General features: G+C 40.6%; 1 protein-coding gene across 4 annotated transcripts in view; it reads right to left on the bottom strand.

Annotated features, from left to right (window-relative positions):
* The window catches only part of KCNAB1 (potassium voltage-gated channel subfamily A regulatory beta subunit 1), a 384,525-nt gene that overhangs the window by 236,774 nt on the left and 131,602 nt on the right, over positions 1-16,149 (bottom strand). Inside the window, exon 1 of one of the 4 annotated variants that reach the window (XM_036904134.2) lies at positions 808-1,482. The exons of the other annotated variants lie outside the window; for them this stretch is intronic. Coding sequence (XP_036760029.1) covers positions 808-1,028 — 221 coding nt within the window. The 5' untranslated portion in view covers positions 1,029-1,482. Of the gene's footprint in view, positions 1-807; positions 1,483-16,149 lie in introns of those variants that run through there. 4 annotated transcript variants of the gene reach the window in all.

The following is a 16,149-nucleotide window of genomic DNA, read 5'->3' as shown; positions in this document are numbered from 1 at the left end:
TAGAGATTAGAAGCACAGCATTTTTAAAGAAATAGAGTCAGGAAGGCACGGGGCAAGACAAATGTGATAGGGAGGCAGGAGCCACATAATTGAATAATGAGATTTTCTACTTAACAAATTTAAGTCATTTCTTATTAAAGAGAACATCAACAACAACTAGGAAAATTTCCAACTGCGGAAAATGATATAGAGGAAAAGGGAGCTAAAAAAATGTATGAGGAAAGTATTAGTATTACAATTAACTTTTTCCCCACATTTCACAAGATCTACATTTACTTTAAAGCAATAGTTTAGATTTAAATATGCCAGTGTTCAAACTAATTACACATTATAAGTGTTTATTCACGCAACAAAACTTCCTTAAAAGCCTGCATACCATTTGTTACCTTGGTCTTTCAGAAGACAAGAATGCAGTACTAGACGGGAAACTATTTTTTTATTGTGTAATCACAGAAACTACAATCAGTCCCATAAAACAAGACAAACATATTTGCCTCTGAAAGGCTACCCTGATCTCAATACCTCTTTCCAGCAGTTGTGTTATTCTCTGCAGACTGGAATTCATTCATACAGCTCCTTAAGTTAGAATATACAACATGGGCTGCGTTTTAAAAAATCCTGTACACACGACAGAACATAACCACCTCGGGTTTTCCACCCTCCAAAGGAGCTATTTTAGAGACACCTGAGAATTCTAAATTAAGCAACCCACCGACGAATTAAGTCACTTTTCAAAACCGATGGACTGTCTCCACGCCACCTGCATAAAGACGGGAACCCCGGACAGAGAGAATCTTAGATCCATACCTATATTTCATGCCAGTCTGCTTTGCGGTGGACTCTTTGAGAGAAATGTGATGTTGAGGGGTGAACGTCCCCAGGCTGCGCGCGATGATCGCGACCGTGCGGAATTTGGCCCGGGCTGCGTTCACCACATTGGGGGCGGTGGAGCTCTGCTTGCTCAGAAGTCGGTCCTCACCATTCCGACTCTTCAAATTGTGCTCTGTGCAGGCTATGGAGACTTGCATTGCTTCCCCGGGCAGCGCACGGTCCCTCTCAGAACCCAGAGCACAGGCAGTCACGAGAGGCTGAGCAGTTGGGAGGGTGTCTGCTCCTCTTTTAACCCCTCGTGGCTCCCCCTTCCTGGGGGTGCTGTCAGAGGAGTCCCCGCGGCTGGCCGGCTTCACAGCCGGGAAAGTGGCAGGAGCGGCTGCGGTGCAGGACAGAGTCCCGGGCACCAAGGGGAGTAAACAGCCGGTCCTGAAGTTGTCAGGGCAGCTGGAGCGCCGATCCGGCTCGCAAGTCTTCCGGGGCAGTTGTCTCGGTTGATTAAACAGCCAAATCCATGCAGTCGGGAGGCTTCTGTAGACGCCTAGAGCTGAGCATTCGTGCTGACTGCACGCAGCCCCGCCGGGAGCGGTCCGCGGCGTCTGAATGCGGGCTCGCCGCCGGCGATGGCTCAGATCCACACAGGCAGACCGCAGGATGCGCAGCCAGCACCCTCTGGACCTCAGGCAGGATGCTCAACCGGCTCGCAGAGCATCCCAAGCAGCAGCTAATGGCAAGCCGGTCCCCGGGGGACCAGTGGTCTCCATCCACTCAGGCTGTCAGCTCGCTGCCCATCCCTCTCCCGGAGGTGGGGGCTCCTCAAGACCCCTCCCCACTCATTCTCAGGCGAAAGCGTGGTGGCCGAGCTCACCCAGACAAGGGTTTGCAGCTGCACGAGGAGCAGGCGGGTCCCTTTAAAAAGCTCCCTGCCTTTGTGTGGACGGATGGGCAAGGATCACTTTGACCGGATTCTCGCTGTAAGGAAGCTGGAGGACAGCGCATAACGGGGACTCTGCCCTGACTCAGACCAAATCCTGCTGCAGCACAACAGCTGGAATTGGGGGAAGGCAGGAGGTGGGGGCTGCTGTAGCCAGGGAATGTGCCAGTGAGTTAACACGGAGATGCTCTGACTGACTTGCTCAAACACAACTTGAAATCCCTGTTATTTGCCTTGCCAGGGTTCGTCGCCCCTTGGCACGTAGTTTCTTAAGCAGATAAGTTTGAAGTTTCCTGAAAAGCCACAGTGCAGACTTTTCGGAGTCAAGGGTGCTGGTCCTGAAGTTGTCTATTCTGGCTTCCAGAGGAGGGCCAAGGATGGGGCAGGGGGCAGCAACTGGGCAACACCAGGAAGGGGGCTGCACTAGGTGAACAACAGGTCCACCGCACCTCCCAGGAGGGTCCAGGCTAGGGAGCTGGAGGACAGCAAAGCACCCCTGTCCACTCTGAATCCGCGTGTGGCAGAACACTGCCTGTTCAGTGTCAGGCGCAAAGCAACTGCTCAATAAATGTGATTGACCCAAACTAAGCACCAGTTGGTTGATAACAATTTCTCTCTCTGTTTGAAATGCATGGAAGCCTGACTCCTTTTATAGATGGACTTCCAATAAAATTGTGTTATTCAAAATCAATTTTTTAATGTAGCTCCCAACAGACACTGCTGTCAAGCAAAATGGAACAATGTTCAGTATTTATGGGCACCATCTCTTTACTATGCAGAAAAGAAAAATATGGAGAAAAAAATGAAATACTCTCCTTCTCAAGGAACTGGCAATCTGTGTGGGAAGGCCAAACATCCCATTTTAAAGGGGCTACTTAATTATGTCAGAAGCACATCATTGTTCAAATGAGTGGTACTAATACTAAGTCCACTGAAGTTAAGCAGGGGAATGGTTACAGAAAGCTGGAGAAAGTTCTTTTTTATTCATTTCCCACCCGTCTACTGAGTCCCCATGAGATACCTGACTCTGCTTGCTGTGGTGGGTACAAAGGTGGCTCAGTCAGAGTCTGGAACGCAAGGAACTTAGGGCTGCTCAGGCAGCCCTCATAGAGGGGTGGGACTTCACCTGGAGCACAAATTTAATTAGCCAGAGAGGAGGGAGGCTATCTTCCCGGGGGTATTGGCAGGTGTGGGGAGAACACACACACTGGCTCTGTCTGTGTGATAAAAAATAGCTGATCTGACCATTTTTTTCCAGACAAACTAAGTTGTAGGAATGAAATTTTCAAGTAGAGTATGTGCCTGTTTTTGTATTCTATTCCGGATATGAATCTTAACATTTTATTACCTGCAGGTAATGTTGAAATCACACTGCAGAATCTCATCCTTTACCCTCCATACCCTTCCCTCCCCTCCTTTAAAAAATAGATATACTACCTAGTGTTCAGTGGTTGGGAAGTCCCTGACTGTAAATGGGGTGAGGCTTGTGGAAAGAGGCAAATGAACCCAGGTTGCCTTCTGTTTACTACAAGGAAGAGGTTCTTGTAGCGTATGTTTGTTCCTCGGAAGACGTAACAGTGGGCAGAGAGGAAGCAGATCATTAGAACCTTTATTTTTTCACACTAAGCTGGCTCATCAGAGATGATCAATGCAAATCAGGAAAAGAGTCAAAGTGAGAAGAGGAAGAAGTGGGAGGAATCAGAAGGAACAGCGCAGAAAAAGGGGAAAGTAAAGCAGCCTGGGAGGCAAGATGGAGCATGGGGATTCCCACAGAGCCAGGTGGTCTGGAACTAGTGGCTTGGGCACTGGCTGAGTGGGAGAAGGCTGGGGAGGGTGGCTAAGAGCAGAGGTAAGTGTGCTGCCAGCCCTGCAGGGCAGAGGGAAAGCATGGAGGGTGCAGAGGACGTGGAGACTGTTAGCCAGAGTGCCTTTCAGGTTGCTAAGAGCTAGCAGAGCAATGCCTGAAAGCATAACCAAAAGTCGAACAGGGAATAGGTTATCAGAATAAAACATGCAAGGCAGGGCACCTCTGAGTCACATTTTTATCCCCCACAGGACCAAGTAGACTGCCTTGTGCACAGCAGTTCCTTACTCTATTAACAATTGAGAGAGGGAGATAAGGAAGCGGAGGAAGGGGAAGACAAGTGGATGGGAGATGGAAGAGGCCAAATTCTTGGATAAACTTGATGCCTTAAAAAAAGGAAAGGAAGAAAAAGAAAATCCTGCATGTTCTAGTTTTGCACAGCCTACTTACTCAAAAGGAGTGAATAACTGTCCCACATTCACAGCTGCACCTCTTGTGTACAGACAAGTGTCCTAGCCTTTGGCACATGCCTCAGGGAGAATCGAAGGAGGAGACCACAGGAAGCCTGCAATGCAAGCCTCTTCGTTGCTGCCCCTAGGGTGCCTCTTCAGATCCGATGCCACATGGGCTTGCCAACAGCCAGCCAGCCGCTTAGTGACTTACCTGGCTGTGCTCACCCCTCCCAGCACTAATGGAGCAGTAGGTCTCAGGCCCCGGGAAGTTACATAACAACTGGCTGTGAGAATGCTCATTCCTGATATGTTTGTGCTAATGGGCCACGTGCTAATTAAGCTGGGGAAATTTAGACTTGGAATATGTATCCTTCCATTGTCACACACTAGAATTTGGAGGGGTTCTCACTGTTAGTATTTCAGGTTCAAGTAAGACCTACAAATGATTAGCTTTAAAGAGAGATTAGAGATAGAGATGTGGATATTGTTATGGGTTGACGTGGGTCCCCCTAAAATTCATATACTAAAGTCCTAACCCCCAGGAAGTATCTCAGAATGTTACTATATTTGGAGGTAGGGTCTTTAAAGAGGTAATTGAGGTAAAATGAGGTTAACAGGTAATGAGGTCATTACGGAAGGCCCTAATTCAGTGTGACTGGTATCCTTATAATACAGGAGATTAGGACACAGACACACATGTGAGGACACAGGGAGAAGATGGCCACCTGCAAGCCAAAGAGAGAGGCATCAGAAGAAATCAGTCTGCCGACACCTTGATCTTGGACTTCTAGCCTTCAGAATTGTAAAATAAAAATTAATTTCTATTGTTTCATCCACCCAATCCATGGTATTTTGTTATGGCAACCTACCAAATTAATACAGAGATAAATATTGTTTGCTTTTACTTTAATTCTTATAGTATTGGTCAAGAGAAACTATGGAGCTTTCTAAAGAAGATGCTCCAGAAAATCACTATTACATCACAGTGAAGATCGTTATGATTCCACTGTACACATCCTGAGCCAACATTACTAATGTGCTCCAAAGAAGAGCTGCAAATACAATTTATTTATTCCTTTACACAAAGTCATATAGCCTCTACATGGTGACTCTTGATACAAGATGTGGTGGTTTTCAAGACACTTCTAGTATTTTCCCTCACTGTTAATGACCTTATTCTGCGAGTTTGCTCTTTTTAAGGGCTTGCTTGATCCTAGGCATCCAGAATCAGCGACCTCAGAAGCATCATGAGTAGGTGGAGATAGGCCTGTACCCAGCAGGCCAAGGCCTGGGTTCCAGACCAGCTCCATCACTTCGCCTGTGACCTCAAGAATCACCAGGGATCTCTATGCCTCTTTGCCCTCACCTGAGATGGGAGGGGGACACATGTTTATGTCCAATTGCCTCTCTTGTTCTATAAATTCCATGATATATTTTTTCAGAGAGAGATGGAGGTTACAAGATTACATAGGGCCAAGTGATCTCTTACTCCGCAATTTTGCCTGGGTCTTAGCTGGTCTCTGTTCATTAGCTGATGTTTGGAATTCTTTGGCATTAAAGTCAAAGGGTCACTGGGTCATGGTGACAGAGCTGGCTAGGAACAGACCCCAGACTACTTAACTTGCATCCTATCTTCTCAAGCTCATCATTGAGTCTTCATGTAATGTGAAAGTCCTCTAGGGTGTGGGGTCTGCTGGAGCGGAGTGAATCCCAGAGCTTCCCCTTCCTTCCCATGTGCCACTGAGCGCCATGCTCAATCTCCCTGTGCCTCATCACCCTCATGGGAAAAAACAATGCAAGCCCATGTCTCTCCTGATGATTGTGTGAATTGCCTGAAATAGTGCTTGACCCACAATAGGCACTTGGTAAGTGCTAAGTATCCATCTCAATGTATTACAAGCAGGACTGTCAGAAAGTCATTGATCCCCTCTCAGACAAACTCAGCAGGAGACCTCAGCCACCACTGACAGCAGTAACACTTATACAGCTCTTCCCATATTTTAGGAACTCTTAAGAACAGTTTACACATAATTTCTCAATTAATCCATGCACAGTCCCATGGTGGGGGGTGCTATGTTATCAACCCCACTCTACAGATGAGGAAACGTGAGACACAGGAGTTCAATAACTTGTGCCTGGTGGCCCTGGCAGGAAGCGGCACAGCTGGGACTTACCTAGGGCGGCCTGCCTCTGGAGGCTGGTTCTGGACCATGGTGTAAACTGCTCCTCACTGCAAGAGCTTCCTTGTGGAAAGGCTTTGAATAGTGTTGTTTTATGAGTATAATTTAAAAGAAGCTCCATTCTTGTGAGTGAGGGAAAGAAATTCAATATTAAAAGTGTAACAATTTCAGAACAGTTAAGTCATCCATGCTGATAGCTTTTGTGAATGCCTTTTATCAACCTTTTCAAATACTTCATAATACTTTATCCATTGCTCAATAAAATTTTTTCCCAATTACTTGGAAAATTTCTGATTTCTTTGATTTCTTACAACTCGGGTCAAAACCAAATGCTTTTTGTTGAGCCCACTGATAACTATGGTTTATATTCCACTGGAAACCAAAGTCAGCAGGGGCCAGGAAATATCCAGTTATACAGCCAGGCAAAACTAGATTCATTCAAAACAGAAAAGAATCTGCTAATATCCAAGGAATGTTAAGCATGCAAGTGTACAGATGGCAAGCCAATTTGTGTGCCTATTATTTGTGATTAAAAGAGGAACTATTAGGGTAAGAGTTTGCTATTTATCAGAAATTCTTAACACATGGTTTGGGAGAACAGTTTATTATATTCTGACAAACTGAACCAGCCATGAACGTTAGCATGGCCCTCCATTTGCATGAGCACAGGCTTTGGAAAAACAGAGAAAGTAACATTGAGACCAAATTGGAAACACTCAAGCCTCTGCCGAACAGAAGAAACTTCCAGATGTCTACACTTCTGCTTCCCTGGAAGAAATGTTTCATCAGAGCACCTCTGCCAGGAAGCTCAGAGGAGAGGCTCAATATAAATATCCTCACACCGCCCACCACTTGTCCAAAACCAAAACATAATCAAAGGACAGTTAAGCTTTTTAATAATCACTTAAACTATATCCACCATCACTAAAAAATACTTTAATTTGAAACTTCTGACACATCAGATGTATCATCAAGATCTCCAATATTTATCCATCACATTATATATTCCAGGCAAGGTGCCCACAGTGGTATAGGAAGCAAGTATGAAAAAATAGGAAATTCACTATTCAGACTATTTTGCTCAGGCCTCTTCATGGTAGGTAATTTCTCATAAGCTTGTCTGGAACCTGGATGCAAAGAGCTAGGAGGAAACAGGAATACATGGTCTGTTCATTTTTTATAAATGTCATTAGTTCTTCCTAAATTATTATCCATTAGTGTAATTTCTGTCATTGCCTTCTAATGGCACAAGCTGGTCAGATATATTTCCCATGTCTTTGGTTAAAAGCTTTCCCTAAAGAGCTTAACTCAGAGAGAGTTTGTTTTCAAAGATAATTAGAATTACTGTATTTCACGATACCATTAAGCATAAGATACATCATTATTTTGTACACTAAAATAAAAACTGTGGTAAATTAATTAAAACACAGTGTGCTTTTTATTCCTTAAAAATTTAGTTTTAAATTTATTGAAAGAGTCTTTTTAAACAGGTAGGTTTTTCTGCTCAAAACTTCACTCTTGTACAGACATTAAAAAGGAAAATATAAGGGGAGTATATTGGCTAAAGTATTCCTAAAATGTATTCATATTCAGAATCTGATGCTTCTGGATGTTTTACTCAGAGTCATCAATGTCCACAGTCTTTCCAGTGATTTTTAGTAATGCAGCATTTTTTTTAAACCATGCCCAACGATTGATTGTCTTCGGGATTTTTTTCCCACACGGTTGATACCCACTCTGAAGGTTGTGATGCACACTTACAGGCATTGATGACCAATGATGGCCACCTAACCAGCAGCAATTAGAAATCATGTCACAATTTCAGCAAAGGAAAAATATGTGCTTCAAGGAATTGATGAACTACAACGATTTCTAAGATAATACATGATAAACTGATTTCACAGCAATTTAAATCTAAAATGCTGTGAAAGGAAGGGAAGGAAGAGAGAGTGGAAGGGAGAGAAAGATTTTTGAGCACCCACTATGTGCCAGGAATTGTTTCAAAGGCTTCTATATCCATTACCACATTCCAGAGGAAAGGGAGAAAAAAAAAATCAGCCTTTGTTAAGCATCTAAATTAACTGGGCTCTCAACTAAGTACGCTATAGGTAGGGTTACATAAGAATTCATCTTCCCCCTTGCAAAAATGGAAGTGTATCAGATTTCCAGAAGAGCTTCGGACATGAAGTCACCCTTGCCAGATGGAGCTGAGAAAAATAAGCAACGTAAAGGTCTTTTCAAAAATACACTAATGGTTAAAATTCCTTGTTTCAGTTCAAATTTGTTGGTCTTTTGGGGGTGAGAAAATCCGTTATTATACATGTCACTCTACCTCGTAATATCTTTTTATAAAAGATACATTCTTTCACTCCTTTATTCCATTCATTTTCGAAGGAGAGGTATTGTTAAAAGAGCAGACCTGAGATCCTATGAGATTCCTTCTCATGTAAGTCCTCCCTTTTGACAGATCACAGAGAGTTAATGTAGGAGACCCCCCTCGGGCTCCATCACATTTAAAATGAACTCACTTTATGCTCTATCAAATACTGCATTGTCTGAAGTCTTTATCATGCACATGTATTCCTCCTGTAAGTAAAATGAAATAAATTTTTCAAGTTATGTTTTCTATTATCAACTCATCACAGATTCATCTAAAAGGACAGAGGGGTACATGGAAGCAAGAAGGGGAGAAAAATGCCATACCTCAATCCAGACTTCCAATTTACTACATTTTTGTTAATATCTTCTTAGTTCCTGTGTTTTTTAGTTTTCCATGCATAGTTTTGAGGTGGGTGTTATTGATGCTGCTATTGCTTTTTTACAGTTGGATACTTTTCAAAGCATGTGTCAGTCACCTCATGCTTTCAATTTACATTTGTTCATTTGTCTTTTATTTTTTGTGTATTATCTATCCTGAAATCAATTACTTGCCACCATCATGCATTGATGACCACAACAATATGCATTTTTCATCGTTCAGTTGCTAAGTTCTACACCCTGATAAGGCAGAGGTGGGGGATTCAGCCCTTGCTCATCAGGCTCCCTTGCTGGCTGGGGAAAGTGCCGAAGGCCAGCTGTCTCTCCCATATGTTGAGATTAGTGCTATAGCTGATACACACGCCAGACAAAGAGGGAGAGATCTCTGGGGGTTGGGGCAGTTAGAGAAACTATGGTGGCATCAGAAAGGATCTGGGCATTAAGGACAGAGGAAAAACCCAGGCAAGGAGAGAGAATCGGGGAGAGAGGCGGTATCAGCAGAGGAAGAAGTAAAAGCAAAGATAGGGACTTTGGGGGGCTGATTTGGGGATAATGAGAAAACCATTCTGGATGGAACCTTATTTGAGAAGGTTTATGTAAGAAGTGATGCAAAACAAATGAACCTAAATCGACTGGAGTCTGTTGAGGACAGCTTTGGAAAAAAAGTCTGGTGAAGACTCCCAAGGGCAGTTGGGAGAGATTTGAGGATAGAAAGTTGATAAAGAAGTCTGGTCTGGGGTAAAGAGTGTAAGCAGTACTGATATTTTTTGAAATGTCTTGAAATCTGCAGTAGTGGATTTTTGAAATATCCATCTGGAAGCCATGAGGGTGACCTGGAGGTGTAAGAGACTCAGGGCAGGAAGACCAGTCAGAGGCTGCCAGAATCAGCCAGCTGCGAGTAGAACCTGCTAATGGAAGAATGATACTTCTTACTGCCAGTTCCAACAGAAAGATGATGGGAAATTATTCAGAATGCACTGAGAGCTAAAAAAAAAAAAAAGCAGTTCACAAAATAACATGTAGAGTTTGAGCCAATGTTGACAGAAGGAAAAACTGTCTATCTGCAAAGAACTGAAGAGATCTGCCCAAATATATTTGGTATAGTGGATAATGAGAAATTATCACTGATAGACTCAAATATTATCAGTTGTTACCTGTGGGTGGTAGAACTATGGATAATTGGTATTCCCTTTATTTTGATAGGATATGATTTTCTGCTGTGAGTACATATTACTTTTATATTATGGAACAAAAAAATGTGATACACAGAAAAAAAAAGAACTGATGCTGAAGCAATGAGGGCCTGTAGGCATACTTGCCATGAAGACCGATGACTTTTCTTTTTAATTTCGCAGCGTCCAGTACTTTGGGGGTAAATGTCACTAAGCCGACTCAGCTTACTTTTTAACAAATAAATGTCCAGGAGCAGAGTATCCAGGATGTGACCATTAAGCTTTGCTGAAATGATGAGGAGAAGAATTTAGCAAATCAAATCACTGTTTATTTGTTTCTCTATATATTCTGTTCTGGATTCCTGCTTGGGAGGCAGGCAAGGAGTGGTCTTATGGTAACAAATGGATGTGGAATATTAAAGGAATTTTTGATAATAATGATATGAATTCTTGCAACCTATGCCTGATTGACATAGGTTGTCCCTATGAGCTGGCCTCTGCTAAAGGGAGTTAACTATGGAGCTAATCAAATTAGTGCAAGTTGAGTTCCTTAGGAGAAAAGAACATGTCTCAAATCTATCACATAATTGTGCAGAAAATGTTTTATTAATTTCCATTGGCTGAATACGTGAACTTATACGAACCTCTGGGTCAGTACCAGAACTGGGCGGAAATCTGCTATATAGAAATCAAATCTCTATGTTAAAATTTCTGAGCCATTTCTAATAATTGTGATTTGTCCCCAGTATTCTGCATCTACCCTTTGCCCTGTCTTCTACTTGTATTTTACATAATTCCATGGTGATGAAACAAAAGAAGGGAATAATGCAATATGGTATCTCTGTAGATGTTAGGAAATATCAGCAAGAGAGTAGGAGTAAGGAGGGGACTGAGAAAAGGAAAAGGATTTTAGCTAATATCAAATGAACGGAAAGATTTGAAGAGAGACACAAAGCTTGAGCATAATCTGCTGACTGAAGTCCACAGGGAGGTGGTCGGTCAGTTTTGAAAAAAGGTCAGTGCATTAATGTCCTCTGGTTGTCGTCACAAATTATCACAAACTTGGTGGTTTAAAATAACAGAAATGTATTCTCTCAGAATTCTGGAGGCCAGAAGTCTGAAATCAAGGTGTCAGTAGGATTGTACTCCCCTCAAAGTCTCTGGGGAACAGTCCAGTCCTTGCCTCTTCCAGCTTCTGGTGGCAGCTGGCACGCCCTGTGTCCGCATCACCTCGCCCTCTGACCCCACCTTCAAAGTCCTTCTCCTCCATGTGTCTGTGTCTTCTCCTCTGTCTCTTACAAGGACAGTTGTCATTGGATTTAGAACCCACCTGAGTAAGCCAGGATGACCTTATTTCAATATCTGTAACTTCATTACATCTGCAAAGATACTTTTTCCAAATAAGGTCATACTCACAGGTTTCAGGGATTAGGAGGTAGACATATCTTTTTAGGGACTACCAGTCAACTGACTACAGTCAGTCTGGGGAAGGTATGGGCTAAATGGGAAGAGGACGAGGGACTGATGGGGGGAGGAGAAGGCAGTGGACTGGACTTGCTTTCTGGTCTGACAAGAGAGCAACAAATATAACGAAACGGCCCAAGAGAGCATGAACTGAACCAGAGCACAGGTTTGAGTAGCTCTCATCTGAGAGTGGTTTCTTTGATGGGAGCAAAGAAAGAGGAACAAGACAAATTCTCATAGATTAAATAAGTGACAGTGAGGTTGCCCATGCTGCACACAGAACCCCCTGGCCCAGGAACAACAGCAGTGTCTCAGGGACAGAGACCACACTTGGACAGACCCACATGAAAGGATCATTGATCACATGCCCATGGTGAGAATGGAATGGCCCAGTAAATCAGAGGGCCTTCTGGAGGGAGTGTTGGCCCAGGGATGGCGAGATAAAGGCACACGGACTACCTGGGAAAAAGAGACAGTAACAACACAAGAAGGAGGGAAGCTCTAAGGCGGAAATAGCAAGGCAAAGATAAAACTCCAAGAAATGATTCGTTTGCTATTATTTCTACCATTTTCCTGATCAAGAGTATCTCCAAATTTTTAATGGATACATTTCTTCTTGGTAAAAGCTTGAACCACCAGTCAGTGGCAGTATTCGTTGGCATCTGGTAGGCATAGCATTACGTGGTCAAGGACTAGAGCAGCACAAGAGCCAGTTGGATTTTGAGTTCAAGCCTCAGTTATGAGAACAGAGGATTCCAGTTATGGGACTCATGATGACATCAAGGAGCAGGGAATGACATTAAATACAAAGGGACTGAGTCTTCTCATTATAAAGGAAGCTTGGAACCTGAACAATTTAAGGCAGTATTCAGAGGACTGATTCAGCAGAATGTTCAAAATGGAAGGAAAAGATCTGACAATAATAAATCAATCAAGATTCACAGGGAATAAAAAATGTTTTGCTTTATTAAGATATAACTGCACAAATCAATAATTATAACATTGTTGGGATTTAAAATATAAAGATATGTATGCATATGTATATATATTGTATATATTATTTATGTACATATATATGTATATATATATATATATAGTAGTACAAAGGATGGGGAATGAATGGAACTTGGAATGATTTTGGAGCAAAATTTCTATATTTTAATCTAAAATTAATTTTCTTCTGAAGTCAACTGTGATAAGTTAAAGTAAATATTGTAATCATTAAAACAATCAGAAAGAAAATAACTCAGAAATAATTTTTAAAAATCAAGAGAGGAATTAAAATATCTAACAGAAAAGAAGGAAATCAACAAAAAAGTAAAAGTTTACTAGAACTGCTAAATGAATTTAGCAAGGTCATGGAATATAAGAGTAATATACAAAAATCAATTGTATTTCTATATACTATCAATGAACAACTAAAAATTAAGAAAATAATCCTAGTTACAATGCCAAAGAGAATAAAATACTTAGAAATAAACTTAACAAAAGAACTGCAAGTCTTGTAACTGAACAGTAAAAAACATTGTTAAGAAATTAAAGATCTAAATAATATTCATTTTCACAGATTGGAATAGTCAATGCTATCAAGATGGCAGTTCTCCCAAAACTGATCTAGAATTCAGTATAATTCTGATCAAAATCTCAGCAGTAAAAATTGATAAGATCTAAAATTTATATAGAAATGTAAAATACTTAAATGGCCAAAACAATTTTGAAAAAGAAGGACTACATTAGAGGACTTACACCATCTGATTTCAAAACTTATTATAAATCTATAGTAATCAAGAGAGTGTGGTATTGGCAAAAGATAGACATAAAGATTAATGGAAGAGAACTTAGAGTTAAGATATAAGTCCTTACATTTATTGATTATCAACAATGGTGTCCAAAACACAATTTAATTAGGAAAGGATAGTCTTTTCAAAAAATGGTGTTAATATAATTGGATATCCACATGCAAAAAACAAAAACAGCAAAAGAATTTAGACCTTCACCTCATATCCTACACAACAAATCTCAAATAGATTACTGAACCAAATTTAAGAGTTAAATTCTAAAACATATAGAAGAAAACATACAGAAATCTTTGTGAACTTAGGTTTGGAAAAGACATGACACTGAAAGAACAACCCATAAAAGAAAAATAAATGATAAAGTGGGCTTCCTAAAAATAAAAACCATTTCACTTAAAAATATATCACTACGTAATGTAAAGACAAGCCATAGGCTAGTAAAAAAAAATTACATATCATAGATTTGGTAAAGGACTACTAACCAGAACATATAAAGAACACTAATAATTATAGAAAGATAATACAACCTGGCTAAAAAAAAAAAAAGATGCAAGATTTTAATAGACATTTCACCAAATGAAAGATGATACATATATGAATAGCTAAGGGCCACATGAAAAGAAACTCACCTCATTAGTTATTAAGAAAATGCACACAGAAAAAATGAGACCATCCTATAAACCCAATAGGATATCTATAATTCTTTAAAAAGCTATATAATACTAAGTGATGATGTGGAGAAACTAGAACCCTCATGTGTTTCTGGTGAGAATGTCAAATGGTACAGCCACTATGGAAAATACTTTTCTAGTTTCTTGAAATGTTAAGCACAAATATACCATGTGATCATTAGCCATTATCCAGAAAAGGAATTCTGCTTCTAGGTATAAAAACATATGGTCATAAAGACACATATATGAACATTCATAACAGCATTATTCATAAAAACTAAAAGAAACTTTTACCTAAATATCTATCAAATGGTATATAACACAAAACATAGAACAAAATGTATCATATTTATGTAAGTCTTTAGCATTAAAAGAGTGGACTAGTGATACATGGAACAACATGAATCATCCTCAAAAACATAACACTAAGTGAAAGAAGCTAGATAAAGAAGCTATCAATTGTATAATTTTATTTTTATGACAGGTCTGGAAAAGCACATTTATAGAGACAAAACAGATCAGTGGTTACCTGGGGCTGAGAGTAGAAATAGGGATTCTCTGCAAATAGGAATGCCCTTAATTCTTTTGAAGTTATGGGAATGTTCTCAAATGGAATTTTGGTTATGATTGTACAATTCTATAAATTTACTAAAATCATTGAGTTATACATTTATTTGGGGGTATATGTTATGGTATATAAATTATACTTCATAAAGCTGTAAAAAAAAAAACAAAAAAACAAACCATGACTCTGCTGAGTTTTTTAAGCCCTGAGATTTCCCTTTCTAATCAGAAGCAAAAATTGGAGGTCTGAAGATAGAATTTATTATAAGCCATAATAAACAGACGACAGTGGCCTGGGAAGTCTCTGAGAGGGTTTCAAGGCAGGATCAGAAAGGACAATGAGTTTAATTGCTCTGGGGTTCTGCAGAAGGGACTGTGCTTCCTCTGTCATAGCACTGACATGCTAGAAACCCTAGCTAGGTTGAGAGAAAGTCTAAGGCATCCCAAAGTAGTTCTACATGGGGCATAACATGGGTCTCAGAAGCACACAGGGATAGTGGAGCAGCAATGGCTGAGGCTGGAGCCTGAGGCAGCTTTATAGAGTCCCCCACTTTGTGAAATAAGACAACAGAGAAGTCTAGGCTCATGAGGGCCTTTAGGGAACATAGGAAGTCACAGAATGCATCGCTGGATACTGAGGCAGGCAAAGTTTTGCAATCAAACATACTGGAATAAAGAATAAGACTGGATCAGGAATAAGACAAGATGTCCACACTCATCAGTTTTATTCAACATAGTACTAGAAGTCCTAGCCATGGCAATCAGATACTCTAAACAGATAAAAGGCATCCAAATTGGTAAGGAAGAAGTAAAACTGTCCCTATTTGCAGATGACATTATACTATACATAGAAAACCCTAAAGCCTCCACCAAAAAATTATTAGAACTAATTACTGGATTCAGCAAAGTTGCAGGATACACAATTAATACACAGAAATCTGCTTCATTCCTATATACTTAGAGTGAACTAGCAGAAAGAGAAATCAGGAAAACAATTCCACTTATAATTACATCAAACAGAATAAAATACCTAGGAATAAACCTAACCAAGGAGGTGAAAGACCTGTTCTCTGAAAACTGTAAGACACTGATGAGAGAAATTAAAGACAAAAATAAATGGAAATCCACCCCATGTTCATGGATAAGAAGAATCAATATTGTCAAAAGGACCATCCTGCTCAGAGCAACTTACAGATTCAATGCAATTCCTATCAAAATACCAAAATCATTTTTCAATGAACTAGAGCAAATAATCCTAAAATTCATATGGAACCCCAAAAGTCCCAAAATAGCCACAGCAATCTTGAGAAAGAAGAACAAATGTGGGGGGATTACACTCCCTGTCTTTGAGCTATATTACGAAGGTACACTAATCAAAACAGTATGTTACTAGCACAAGACTAGATCAGTGGAACAGAATAGAGTGTCCAGATATAAACCCACACATATATGGTCAATTAATATATGATAAAGGAGCCATGATTATGCAACAAGAAAAAGACAGCCTCTTCAATAACTGATGTT

This window comes from Manis pentadactyla, chromosome 1, assembly GCF_030020395.1.
Source record: "Manis pentadactyla isolate mManPen7 chromosome 1, mManPen7.hap1, whole genome shotgun sequence".
Classification (NCBI taxonomy): domain Eukaryota; kingdom Metazoa; phylum Chordata; class Mammalia; order Pholidota; family Manidae; genus Manis; species Manis pentadactyla.
The sequence above is the reverse complement of the archived record's forward strand: the minus strand, read 5'-3'. Positions and strand labels throughout refer to the sequence as shown.